The 12,675-nt window shown below is 50.9% G+C and overlaps 1 protein-coding gene, 1 long non-coding RNA gene and 4 other non-coding genes across 7 annotated transcripts; 1 reads left to right on the forward strand and 5 right to left on the reverse strand.

Moving 5' to 3' along the window:
- Positions 1-1,603: 1,603 nt before the first annotated feature.
- On the reverse strand, positions 1,604-4,381 carry LOC136399872 (uncharacterized). The gene is made up of 5 exons (XR_010750223.1): positions 4,090-4,381; positions 3,112-3,218; positions 2,725-2,805; positions 2,346-2,395; positions 1,604-1,845 (listed from the first exon to the last, which is right to left on the reverse strand). It is a non-coding gene; the product is annotated as an uncharacterized lncRNA (long non-coding RNA).
- Positions 1,915-1,988, reverse strand: LOC136401673 (small nucleolar RNA SNORD99). Its single transcript, XR_010750687.1, has one exon. It is a non-coding gene; the product is annotated as a small nucleolar RNA SNORD99 (small nucleolar RNA).
- LOC136401609 (small nucleolar RNA SNORA61) lies at positions 2,565-2,697 on the reverse strand. Its single transcript, XR_010750633.1, has one exon. It is a non-coding gene; the product is annotated as a small nucleolar RNA SNORA61 (small nucleolar RNA).
- LOC136401583 (small nucleolar RNA SNORA44) lies at positions 2,933-3,063 on the reverse strand. Its single transcript, XR_010750608.1, has one exon. It is a non-coding gene; the product is annotated as a small nucleolar RNA SNORA44 (small nucleolar RNA).
- Positions 3,580-3,714, reverse strand: LOC136401513 (small nucleolar RNA SNORA16B/SNORA16A family). The gene has a single exon (XR_010750546.1). It is a non-coding gene; the product is annotated as a small nucleolar RNA SNORA16B/SNORA16A family (small nucleolar RNA).
- A 3,870-nt stretch (positions 4,382-8,251) lies between the features above and the next one.
- On the forward strand, positions 8,252-9,764 carry RAB42 (RAB42, member RAS oncogene family). 2 transcript variants are annotated; one of them, XM_066372082.1, is made up of 2 exons: positions 8,252-8,530; positions 9,233-9,764. In XM_066372082.1, the coding sequence occupies exons 1-2, from the start codon at positions 8,256-8,258 to the stop codon at positions 9,654-9,656; spliced, it is 699 nt and encodes a 232-aa protein (XP_066228179.1). In that variant the 5' UTR covers positions 8,252-8,255; the 3' UTR covers positions 9,657-9,764. The 2 variants fall into 2 exon arrangements, with proteins under 2 accessions (XP_066228179.1, XP_066228180.1); XM_066372083.1 differs by having other exon boundaries at positions 8,421-8,530; positions 9,322-9,764.
- The last annotated feature ends 2,911 nt before the right edge of the window (positions 9,765-12,675 follow it).

Below are 12,675 nucleotides of genomic sequence, written 5' to 3' on the forward strand. Positions count from 1 at the left end.
GCAATTTCCATCTGCCACTCAAGCACTTTTCCCCCCAACATTTGCTTCAAGTCTGGCCAAGGGGAAAGTTCCATAGCCCAGTATGTAATAGGAAGTGAGGGGTGGCAGCCAAGTTGCATTGCAGACCTCCTGCACATCACTTCTAACACCCAGGACCCTCTTCCTGAGGAGTCTGGGTCTATGCTAGATCAGGTGTTGGTTTTGTGCCAGAGGAACGGGGTGGGGGATGACAAGGGAAATACAACTTCAGTTAAAGTGCCTAATTGCAATCATGGAACTGATCATACTATCCTTTGTGAACTAAGACTTTTTCTAGTGACTGAGTGAGGGGCAAACAGACAGGGAGAGAAATGAGAATCGACTCAGTTGCGGCACCTTAGTCCTTTCTCATATATGCCTGACTGGGGGGCTCAAGCCAGCATCCTTGGGGTTCAAACCTGGGTCCTCAGTGTCCCAGGCTAACACTATCCACTGTGCCACTGCCTAGTCAGGCAAGGTCAGACTTTTTTTTTTTTAATAATTTTTATTTATTCATTTGGGGGGGGAAGAGAGAGAAAGAAGGGGAGGAGCAGGAAGCATCAACTCCCATATGTGCCTTGACCAGGCAAAGGTTTTGAACCAGCAACCTCAGTGTTTCCAGGTTGATGCTTTATCCATTGCACCACCACAGGTCAGGCCAGACTTTTTTTTTTAATTCATTTTAGAGAGGAGAGAACAGAAGGGGTAGGAGCAGGAAGCAACTCCCATATGTGCCTTGACCAGTCAGGCCCAGGGTTTTGAACTGGCAACCTTGGCGTTTCCAGGTCGATGCTTTATCCACTGCACTACCACAGGTCAGGCTAGACCTTTTTTTTTTTTAGATAGGGGGAAAGAGAGAGAGAAGGGGGGGAACAGGAAGCATCAACTCCCACATGTGCCTTGACCAGGCAAGCCCAGGGTTTTGAACCGGCAACCTCAGTGTTCTAGGTCGAGGCTATATCCACTACACCACCACAGGTCAGACTGGGTTAGGCTTTTTTGATGAAGAGGTTGAGACTATGATTTAGTTTGGGTCCATGAAGTATTTAGGGAGGGAAAAACCAGTAACATGAGGAATTTTTTTTTTTAAAGATATATTTCCACAGTCTTGGTCACATGCCAGGTAACAGCAGCTGCAAGATGACCAAGGTCATTGTTTCCACCTAAAATAACCCGTTGGGACCGTGGCCGGTTTGCTCAGTAGTAGAGTATCAGTCTGGCATACAGGAGTCCTGGGTTCCATTTCCGGCCAGGGCACACAGGGGAAGCGCCCATCTGCTTCTCCACCCCTCCCCCTCCTTCCTCTCTGTGTGACTCTTCCCCTCCCGCAGCCAAGTTGGCGGTCACTGAGGATGGCTCCATGGCCTCTGCTCTGCCTCAGTCGCTAGAATGGCTCTGGTTGCAACAGAGCATCGCCCCCTGGTGGGCATGCCAGGTGGATCCCGGTAGGGCACATGTGGGAGTCTGTCTAACCGCCTCCCCATTTCCAACTTCAGAAAAATACAAAATAAAATAAAATAAAATAAAATAAGCCGTTGGGACAATTTCCTAGGGCTGAGCCCAAAGAAAGTACCTGACAACTTCATTACATCAAGAGTTTATTAAGGGAACTTAGCACACAAGACGGTCCTCCATGCTGCAGGGCAGATTGAATAGGGGACCTGCCCCAGGTAAGGGGTGGGCAAAGACCAGCAGGCCATGGAGCATGGGGAGGGGTCTGAGAGGATTTACTGTTACTTAGTCTCTGTCCTAGCCTGGATCTCGCTCAACAATCAGTCTTGCCTTCACAAACTTGTCTTTTAGTTGCCTCTTCCTGTAGTCCTTCTCCTGAAAAAAGTATAAGCCAGTGTGTGAATATTGTTCCAATTAATCAATGCCACCCAGGATTTTCCTAAGAACTGGTCTCAGTCCCATATCCGCATTTATCATCCAAAGATGTCCACTCAGATTAGGTTTCATCCCAGACCAGTCACTCTGGAAGAAAAACGGCCTGAACTAGACAAGACAGCTTGTTTCTACCAAACCCATCTCCACTCCCCCTGGGGAAGGGCAAGACTCGGTGTTGGAGGTTATCCCAAAGGAGCAAGAGCTCAAGCTGCTCTCTATAGCAGAGCCACAGCACTCGGTCCTTGCTGCCCACAGTGCGGAGCTGTCCCTTGTTATATTCTACTCACAGCAGTATGTGATACTGGACGTTGGGTGGGCAAGCCTAACAGACCAAATCATACCGTAAACATTTATTTTTGTTCTCTGGCCATCAGCAGCTAACAAATACAGCACACAAGGCAGGCCACCTATAAATGATGTCAAGAAGTCATTCAACTTACCCAATTCTGTAGATCCTTAATCACAGATGAAGACAGCTTACTAGTAACAACTGAAAAAAAAGGGAAGACATGATCAAAGGGCAAGAAAGCCGCTGATAAATCCTTTCCAAATACAGAAATATTAGCCATCAATCACTATACCAACTGCCCAAAGATTCAAATACATCCTTCCTCCTTTTATCTCATTTTAGAGAGGATTCAAGTTCAAAGGGAATTCAACCTTGTTTGAAATCAGCCTATGTGCTAGAGAACAGACGACAAGCACTGTGAGGCCAGCTTCAGGATTATTCTTCCTCCTTTTACGACCACCAAGACCGGTATTCAGATCCGATGGGAAAGGGAACTGGAGGGTCAGGTTGTCTTCAACATTTAACTTTACCTTGTTCTAAAGCACAGGGACAGCAACAAACTCTCGTCAGCTTCTTCAGTATCAGACATTGCCAGGAAACATGGGGGCAACCTGCAGAAAATAAATAAATAAAAACGAAAGCTCTAAATGAAAAACTTGATCCAACACATCCATCTGCATGGAAGCTGACGGAAGTACCTGGACTCAGGTGGAAGGCTCCCGAGCCCAGGTCCTGAGATACTATAGGAAAGGCGAGTGGCAGCGGCAGGTATTACGATGACCTGAGCTGTCAAAGTCTCTCCAGATTGCTCTCGCATGCAGTTGGAGATCCTATGGCTACAACCAGCCACAGCCCTTGGGAACATGCTGTACCGACCCCCAGGTAGCTCCCAAATTAAATCTGCATGAGAAACCTACCAGACCAGGTCCTGAGGCAGTTGTGTTCCATCACTGTCACGACTCCGGAGTTCTCACTCACCAGAAAGTAGCAACTTGAGCCATCCTGCAGTCTTCATGTGGCACAGCTAAGATGAGAACAAAATTGCCCTAAAGGATCTTACTTGGTGTCCAGAATCATAAATTTTAGGACGACCCTGCTACTGATGGGCAATGACCCAAAGCATCACCAAGACCTGTACCCCTTGCCACAGGATTTCTCCACACAGATGTCGAACCCCCTTCCCACTGCCCCTCCATGCTATCTGGGCTTCAACAAGCTACTTGTCAAAAACCTCTTTCTGTTCATTCTACATGCAGGACCCTATCAGCAGTTTTCATGGCGCGCACACACACAGAATTTGCTGCTCTATCAACATTTCTAATGGCCTCTGGAACGTCCATTTTAGTCAAGGTCTATTTGTATGAGAAACGCAAGGTACTTGGCAGTGCTGTCTTTTCCCGAAATGTTGCAGATCAGTTACAGCAAACAGAACGGCGACCGTCAAGGAAAACTGTCACTCTGGGCTCCTTTTTGACCGCAGCAGCTATGTGGAAGCAGCTGCAGCTTCGATAAGGGCCACGGGGCATTATGTCACAGGACAGCCCAAACCGCTGCTCAGCCCCAAGACTCAACCTAGGTCCTGTGCATCATTATTGCCTACTGAAATTCATTCTTCTGGAGACCAAAAGGGAAAAAAAAAACCAAAACTCCCAGACACCCTACAGATTCCAATTACCACTTAATACCTGAAGGACTCTAAAACAGCCTCCAGAACACCTTGCTCTTACATCTATCCAGGTGACTTCTGTAACACGTGTTGTGAAGCCAGTCGATTAAGGTTAAGTCACCCAGCAGGTAGTAAAGGTAGGGTCAGAAATTCAAGGTCTGGCTGACACAACACGGCCTCCCCCAAATTAAGCCACTTCAGGTGCTGTGCACCTACCCCGCCGCCTTACCGGTCACCCCGGAGCGAAGGGCTGCGCGGACCGAGGAAGGCGAAGGGCGCGGCCCTCCCGGGCGCTGGGCCTTCTCCCTGCGCACGCGGCCGACATGCCCTTCCGGACCTCGGCCTCAAAAGGCGCGGAGGCCCGGCTTCTCCGTGCCGCACTCAACATCCTGCAGCCTCGAGAAGCAGCCCAGGCGAGTGCAGGGATTGTGGGAGTGAGTACTACTGGAGGATCAGTGTGGATGGCAGCGGATACACTTTCTATGAAAGAGCTCGGAAAGCGGCGTTTCGCAGAAAGGACAGCAGGGCGTCCGTCGGGAGTATATATAAGCTCCGCCTCTCGCGGCCGCGCCCGACGATTGGAGCAGCGCACCGCGCAGTCCGCTGGGAGTTGCAGTCCGTTTGCATTCCTTGCGGGCGGTGCGCTCTGTCCGGCTCCCAGTTCGAGGTACGTGTGGTTGGGACCGTCTCACATGGGAGGAATCAGCTCGTTCGCTTTAGTTCAACCCTCATTGAACGTCCTGCACGGGGCATAGGGCCTACAAATGAACCAAACTCTGCGTGCCCTCGAGTTCACTCTGGGAAGATTTTCAAAGCTGGGAAAAGGAATGTCTCTCAGGCGCCGTGCTCATGAGGAGGAGCTGCGCCCGCGTGGGTTTTGGGGAGGGGCCCTGGGAGGTCTTGTGGAGGTGTCTTGGGAGGGCTTCCTAGGAAGAAGCAATTGATCGCTCATATGATGACTGCAGACTGCATTTCAAGCGATTTCATGTTTCCCTGCCTTAGCCCAGCCCCCCTTTCCTCCGTGACCTCCCCAGCTCCCAGTGTCCTTGTAGACCCAGTTTTAGCATCACCTCCTCCCAGAAGTCTTCTCTGACCCTGCTTCTCCTTGAGTCCTGCTCTATTGTGTTATCTGACTAAATGAATGAATGAATAGCGCCTAGCCCCTTTCATTCATTAATTCTACCATAAATATTTATTGAATTTCTACTTTGTGTCAAACACTGATGATACAACCATTGGTCCCTGCCCTTACGGGGCTCAAACCTAGGAAGGAGACAGACATCACAGTGGACAAAAAGGGCATATGAGCCTGACCAGGCTGTGGTGGCACAGTGGATAGAGCGTCGGACTGGGATGTGGAGGACCCAGGTTTGAGACCCCGAGGTCGCCAGCTTGAGTGTGGGCTCATCTGGTTTGAGCAAGGCTCACTAGCTTGAGCCCAAGGTCGCTGGCTCGAGCAAGGGGTCACTCGGTCTGCTGTAGCCCGTGGTCAAGGCACATATGAGAAAGCAATCAATGAACAACTAAGGAACCACAGCAAAGAATTGATGCTTCTCATCTCTCTGCCTTCCTGTCTGTCTGTCCCTGTCTGTCCCTCTCTCTGATTCTCTCTGTCTCTGTCACAAAAAAGGGGGGGGGCATGTGACCTCATTGACTACACATTGAGGGCCTTCCTGAGGATAGGGATCTAACTGGAGGCCTGAGGTAGATGTTCGTTAGCAGAAGAGGAGTGTTCCTGGCCAAAGGCTGAGAAGATGCTCAGGATGGCTGGAGCTCAGAGCACCAGTGGTAGGTAAAAAAGGGGCTGGGGGCACCCTGGCCAGATAGCTCTGTTTGGTTGGAGCTTCCCTCTGAAGCACAGAGGTTGCGGGTTCAATCCCTGGTAAGGCACATGCAGAAACAGACCAATGTTCCTATCTTTGTCTCTCTTCCTCTCTCTCTCTAAAATCAATTTAAAAAATAATAAAGTAATTAAAAAATAAAAATTAGGCCCTGGCCCGTTGGTTCAGCAGTAGAGCATTGGCCTGGCATGTGGAAGTCCTGGGTTTGATTCCTGGTCAGGACACACAAGAGAAGCACCCATTGCTTTTCCACCCCTCCCCCTCTCCTTTCTCTCTATCTCTCTCTTCACATACAGCAGCCAAGGCTCCATTGGAGCAAAGTTGGCTGGGGCGCTGAGGATGGCTCCATGGCCTCCACCTCAGGTGCTAGAATGGCTCCAGTTGCAACAGAGCAACGCCCCAGATGGGCAGAGCATCGCCCCCTGGTGGGCATGCTGGGTGGGTCCTGGTCGGGTGCATGCGGGAGTCTGTCTCTCTGCTTCCCTGCCTCTCACTTCAGAAAAATACAAAAAAAATAAAAATTAAATAAAATTTTTTTAAAAAAGAAGGGGCTGGGGGCATCTGCAAGGACATGGCATAAAAAAATATTTTCCAGTCTAAAAGAGCAAAGTGGGGAGGACATCCTGATGGAGGAATAGGTGAGGCAGGTAGGAGTGAGGCAGACCCTCTAGGTTTGGACAGAGCCAGTGGAGATGATCCCTCCAACCCACACCCTTCCTGAGGCACCTCATGGTTCCTAGATTCTCAGGCTTCTCTCCTACTTTGCAGGTAGGCAGCAAGCAGAGATGGGGTCCTCTGGGCTCTACTATGCAGGTGACCAATGCCCAGAATTACTGGCAGATCTGACAATATGGCTTCTCATTGACATGTTTAGAGTTAGATAGAAGAAAACCCGGGCCTTCTCAGATCCCCAAACTGTCCAGCCAGAAACAAAAATACTCAAACAGGCCTGACCTGTGGTGGCGCAGTAGATAAAGCATTGACCTGGAAATGCTGAGGTCGCCGGTTCGAAACCCTGGGCTTGCCTGGTCAAGGCACATATGGGAGTTGATGCTTCCAGCTCCTCCCCCCCTTCTCTCTCTCTGTCTCTCCTCTCTCTATCTCCCTCTCCTCTCTAAAATGAATTTTAAAAAAAATAAAAAAAACACTCAAACACAGCTTCGTCCTGCAGTAGACTTGGAAGCTAGTCTCAGTCTTCATGCCAAGTGAGCTTAGGCTGGTTATTTAACTGCTCTGAGCCTCAGTTTCCTCATCTATAAAAATGGATGGGATAGCAACACCTACTCACAAGGTTGTGTGAGGAGGAAACACGATGATGTGATTTTGCAACAATGAGGATGCCCCTCATCCTGCCAATTTGCCAAAACAAGTTAAATTGGTAAAATCGACCTGTTTGGGACCAGCCAGAACTCCAGCCTTGACGCTCTGGGTTGCCGGAAGGCCAGACTGGAAAGGGTGGCGTGGATCTTGGAAGTATGTGTCTGCATTACCCTTGCCCCTAACCCAAGTGGGACCTGACCACTGTGTCCTGGTCCTCTTGAGACTTACTTTGCAGTCCCCTTTTGCAACATATATAGGGGGTAATAAAGAGTGAGACACACCCAGATGCGAGTCCCAGCTCTGCTGTGTGAACCTGACCCTCTGGCCTCGTGTTAGTGGTCCAGTCCACAGGCCAACTGCACTGACTCTGCAGTCACGGTTGTCTGTGTCTGTTCTACCTTCTACCAAACTGTGTCTCGTCCTCCCCCTGGGCCTGGGGACCCTGCACAGGCAGGCAGGAGGAAGCAGTGGGGGCTGTTGAATATTGAACTTGAACATTGAGCAGGAGGCTCCACGCCAGGGTTAGTGGGGCTCCCAGAAAGGGGCACTCAGGCAGGTAAGGAGCATCTGTAAACCATCACCTTTCTAGAGTGGTGTCTCCAGGTCCAGCGGCAGGGACCCAACTGTGGACTAACAGAGTAGGGCTAGGGAGAGAAGCCATCCCAACAGATGAATGAATGACATGGCCCCTCGAGCACTGTTAGTCTCAGGCCAGTGCATGTTTGGTTTTTGTTCCTCCTCCGTCCTCCTGCAGACATCTGATTCAATCTTTTCATCCAGTGAATCAAGGGTTACTTTTTTTAAAATTTACTTTTTTAGATTTTATTTATTCATTTTTATTAGAGAGAGAGGGAGAGAGAGAGAGAACAGGGGGAGGAGCAGGAAGCATCAACTCCCATATGTGCCTTGACCGGGCAAGCCCAGGGTTTTGAACCGGCGACCTCAGCATTCCAGGTCGACGCTTTATCCACTGCGCCACCACAGGTCAGGCCTCAAGGGTTACTATTAGCCACATTTTACAGAGGAGAAAAATGAGGCTCAGAGAGTAAGTGACTTGCCCAGGTGCTTCCACTTGCTAGTTTACTCAGGGTCAGGTCTCCTGAGGAAAATTCTCCAGGCTCCAGAGCCCCTTTGTCCAGTGACCAGTCCCCAGTGGCTTTGTTGGGAGGGGCGGGGGCGGGGGTGGGGACACCCTTCCCGGTCGCGGGGCAGGCAGGGCGGGGCCGGACAAACAATGACCGCCAGACGGACAAAAGCCGAGACTCGGGCCTTGGAGGCTGTGGGCTGCCGCTACCAGTTTCGGATCGCGCTGCTTGGGGACGCGGCGGTGGGCAAGACGTCGCTGCTGCGGCGCTACGTGGAGGGCGTTCCGGGGAGTCTGGAGCCCGAGCGGGAGCCCCAGCCGGAGCCCACCGTGGGCGTCGAGTTCTACAGCCGCGCGCTGCAGCTGCGGGCCGGGCCCTGGGTCAAGCTGCAGCTCTGGGACACCGCGGGCCTGGAGCGCTTCAGGTGCGGCGTGGAGCAGGGTGCTGTGGCTGCAAGGTGGGCGGAGGAAGGACGAGAAGGGGGAGGCATGCCGGTCCACCGGGCCGTGGAGATCCCTCAGAGGGGTGAGCCTCAGTGGCCCAAATAGAGGTGTGTGTATCCTTGCCCTGGGTCTGAGGTCCTTCACTCTTGAGTCATTCAACCTACAAATATAGCTGGTGGGTCAAGCCCCTGAACCTGATGCTTAAGACTCGGTGTTCCCGTCTACCCTCACCCCCCACCCCCACCCCTGCTCCGAGGTCCATTCAAGTCTTGGGAACAGGGAAGGGACCAACATCGAAACCTGGAGAAACGAATGATGTGAGTGCTGAGGGGCCCACAGGAACACAGAGAGAGAAAGGAGAGATTTGTGTTGGCCTTGAAGGATGCGTGGGGGAGTTTGCCAGGCAGAGAAGGGGAAAACAGACCTTAGTCAAGACACATCAGGCTCCTCCCGGAATGAGAAATGGTCCTGAGAGTGTACTCTCTGAGAAACACGCTGTCTCCTTGGCGGGAGATAGAGACCAGGAACAGGGCACAAGGCAGTGTGAAATGAGCTATGATGGGGGTAAGGGGGTCAGGGGGCAGGGGTGGGGTAGCGGGTAGGGGAGGCAGTCCGTGGATGCTGGGATGTCCTGCCTCTGGAGGAAGGCATAAGCTTCTCCCAACTTACTCCCCAATCCCCAGGTGCATCACCAGATCTTTTTATCGGAATGTGGTGGGTGTCCTGCTGGTTTTTGATGTGTCAAACAGGAAGTCCTTTGAACACATTCCAGACTGGCACCAGGAGTTCATGGCCACTCAGGGCCCCTACAAGGCAGTTTTCCTGTTGATTGGCCACAAGAGTGACCTGCAGAGTACGCGTTGTGTCTCAGCCCAGGAGGCAGAGGAGCTGGCTGCCTCTCTGGGCATGGCCTTCATTGAGACCTCAGCCAAAAATAACTACAATGTGGACCTGGCCTTCGACACACTCGTTGATGCCATCCAGCAGGCCCTGCAGCAGGGAGACATCAAGTTGGAGGAAGACTGGGGGGGCATTCGGCTCATCAACAAAACTCAGATCCCTGCGCTTCCCAGCCCAGAGCGGCATGCAGGCCCTTGCCAGTGCTGACTCTGGGAGGGAAAGGGTTAAAGCAGTGCCAGCCTGGGGGGGTGTGGTGGTGGTATGGAGGGAGTGTCTCTCCCAAGGGCAAATGGCACAATGTACCCAAACGGTTTATATAAACAGTTTTCTGGCACAGTCCCGGCTCTTGGATTTTGAGGTCTTAGAGCTCAGCTCCTTTCCACCAGAAAGGTCTAGAAGCAGGTGTATAGCTTCCTGTTCTTGAGCTGGTTTCCTCATAAAAGACCCTACCTCAAGGGGGTGGGGGGGCATACGAATGGGATAATGGATGGGATTTGCTCAGCCAGAACCATCACATGCTGAGAACAGAATGACAAGAACTGTCCTCACCAATCTCTCCTGGCTGGGATGTGGCCAGTTCCAGCCAGCGTTCCTGGGTTGGGACGCTGAGACGCTGAGTCTGCACTCAGCTGCACAGGTGAGGAGGGCGCAGGAAATTTCAGGGGGAGCCTGGCTCCGAGCCTCCTGAGGGCCTCAGGCTTGGATGAGTCTAGCAAGGGGTTAACATGTGGTTGTTGCTGCCCAACGCCCCTGGTCCAAGGGGCTGGATCTGGATCTGGGAGGCAAGGCTGAAGAACCCATAGCCATCTCCTTACCCTCATCCCACCCCAGACCCCCCAGCTGCTGGGAGTCTTGAGGAATGAGAAGCCGACTCTCTGGGAACTCCCCACCCCTCAGAGGCAGCGCACATCCAGTGCCTATCTAAGGGTGGGAGGGTATGCAAAGGCCCAGCCTCTTCTCCCAACCAAACAACTCTGTAGATCAAACACTGCTTTATCACTTATTATGAAGTTCATTGAAGCCACTGTTGTGACATCACAGATAAATCCTCCCTCTGCTCAATCCTGCTTCCTTCCTTTCCTCTGTCAAATGGGTCTTGATCTCAGTAATGCCCTAATAGAGTTGACCCTTGAACAGCATGGTTTTGAACTATTTGAATTGTGCAGGTTCGCTTATATGTGGATTTTTCCAAATGGCCCACGCAGTTCAAATCTGTTATTCAAGTGAACTCCACGGCTGGGAATCTGTATTTGTGGCCGGAGGGGGGGCAGTGTAGTTACACACAGGTTTTCTACTGTGCAGGAGGTCAGCACCCTAACCCCAGAGTTGTTCAAGGGTCAACTGTAAATATCTACACACGAATTGCCATCTCAGAATCTGCCTCTTGGGGAACCTAATTTGCAACAGAAATTGCTAGGCAGAGGATGTCTTGGAGCAAAGAATGTTTCAGGCCCTGGCCGGTTGGCTCAGTGGTAGAGCGTCGGCACACAGGAGAAGCATCCATCTACTTCTCTACCCCTCCCCCTCTCCTTCCTCTCTGTCTCTCTCTTCCCCTCCTGCAGCCAAGGATCCATTGGAGCAAAGTTGGCCCAGGTGCTGAGGATGGCTCTGTGGCCTCTGCCTCAGGCGCTAGAGTGGCTCTGGTCGCAACAGAGCGACGCCCCGGATGGACAGAGCATCGCCCCCTGGTGGGCATGCCGGGTGGATCCCGGTTGGGCGCATGCGGGAGACTGTCTGACTGCCTCCCCATTTCCAACTTCAGAAAAATACAAAAAAACAACAACAAAAAACAAAGAATGTTTCATGGAAGAGATGGTGTTTATGTTGGGAAGAATCTCAACAGATGTACTAGCCATTTAGCTCAGTCAGAGTGCGTCCTGAAACACTAAGGTTGTGGGTTTGATTCTCAGTCAGGGCACAATATAAGAAGCAACCGATGAATGTTTCTCTTTCTTTCTCTCCCTCTCTCTCTCTCTCAAATCAATAAGTCAATAAAAAAAGTAAAAGTAAAACATTTCATTGGCCTGACCTGTGGTGGCACAGTGGATAAAGTGTTGACCTGGAACGCTGAGGTCACCGGTTTGAAACCCTGGTCTTGCCTGGTCAAGGCACATATGGGAGTTGATGCTTCCTGCTCCCCCCACCTTTTCTCTTTCCCCCTTCTTTCTAAAATGAATAAATAAATAAAAAATCTTAAAAAAAGACATCTTTAAAAAATAAAATTTTTAAAAATAGTGAAACATTAAAAAAAATCTCAACTGGTACAGAGGGTGTGTCTTGAAGATATCATTATGCCAGTGGGCGCGGGAAGGCTATGGGCAGTTGCCACCGCAGAAAGAGTACAACTACTTAATTTACTTTGTGACTTGAAGCCAGTTACTTCACCTCTGAGTCTTTCTCTGTAACAGATGACTGCTGCCTGACCTGTGGTGGCGCAGTGGATAAAACGTCGACCTGGAATGCTGAGGTCCCCGGTTCGAAACCCTGGACTTGCCTGGTCAAGACACATATGGGAGTTGATGCTTCCTGCTCCTCCTTTCTCTCTCTCTCTCTCTCTAAAATGAATAAATAATAATAAAAAAAAAAAACACAAAAAAAACAGGTGACTGGTGGCACAGTGGAAAGAGCGTTGGACTGGGATGCAGAGGACCCAGGTTCGAGACCCCGAGGTCGCCAGCTTGAGCGCGGGCTCATCTGGTTTGAGCAAAAGCTCACCAGCCTGGACCCAAGGTCGCTGGCTCCAGCAAGGGGTTACTCGGTCTGCTGAAGGCCCGCGGTCAAGGCACATATGAGAAAGCAATCAATGAACAACTAAGGTGTTGCAACGTGCAATGAAGGACTGGTGATTGATGCTTCTCATCTCTCTCCGTTCCTGTCTGTCTGTCTCTGTCTATCCTTCTCTCAGACTCACTCTCTGTCTCTGTAAAAAAAACAAAACAAAAAAAAAAACCCAGGTGACTGATAACCCTTCCACCAAGGGTCTTGGGAGGAGGTTTTCAATCAGAGTGAGTTTCCTAGCTTCCCCCACGGCAGCAGGACAGGTGGGGTCTCCGTGCACTGCCTTCTCCCTGCTGCCCGCTTTATTTTTATGTATGTATTTATTGTTGCCTCCTTTTTTAATTTTTTTATTTAATTATTGACTTTAGAGAGAAGCCTGACCTGTGGTGGTGTGGTGGATAAAGCATTGACCTGGAACGCTGAGGGTGCCAGTTCTAAACCCTGGGCT

Source organism: Saccopteryx leptura, chromosome 3 (genome assembly GCF_036850995.1).
Source record: "Saccopteryx leptura isolate mSacLep1 chromosome 3, mSacLep1_pri_phased_curated, whole genome shotgun sequence".
Classification (NCBI taxonomy): Eukaryota; Metazoa; Chordata; class Mammalia; order Chiroptera; family Emballonuridae; genus Saccopteryx; species Saccopteryx leptura.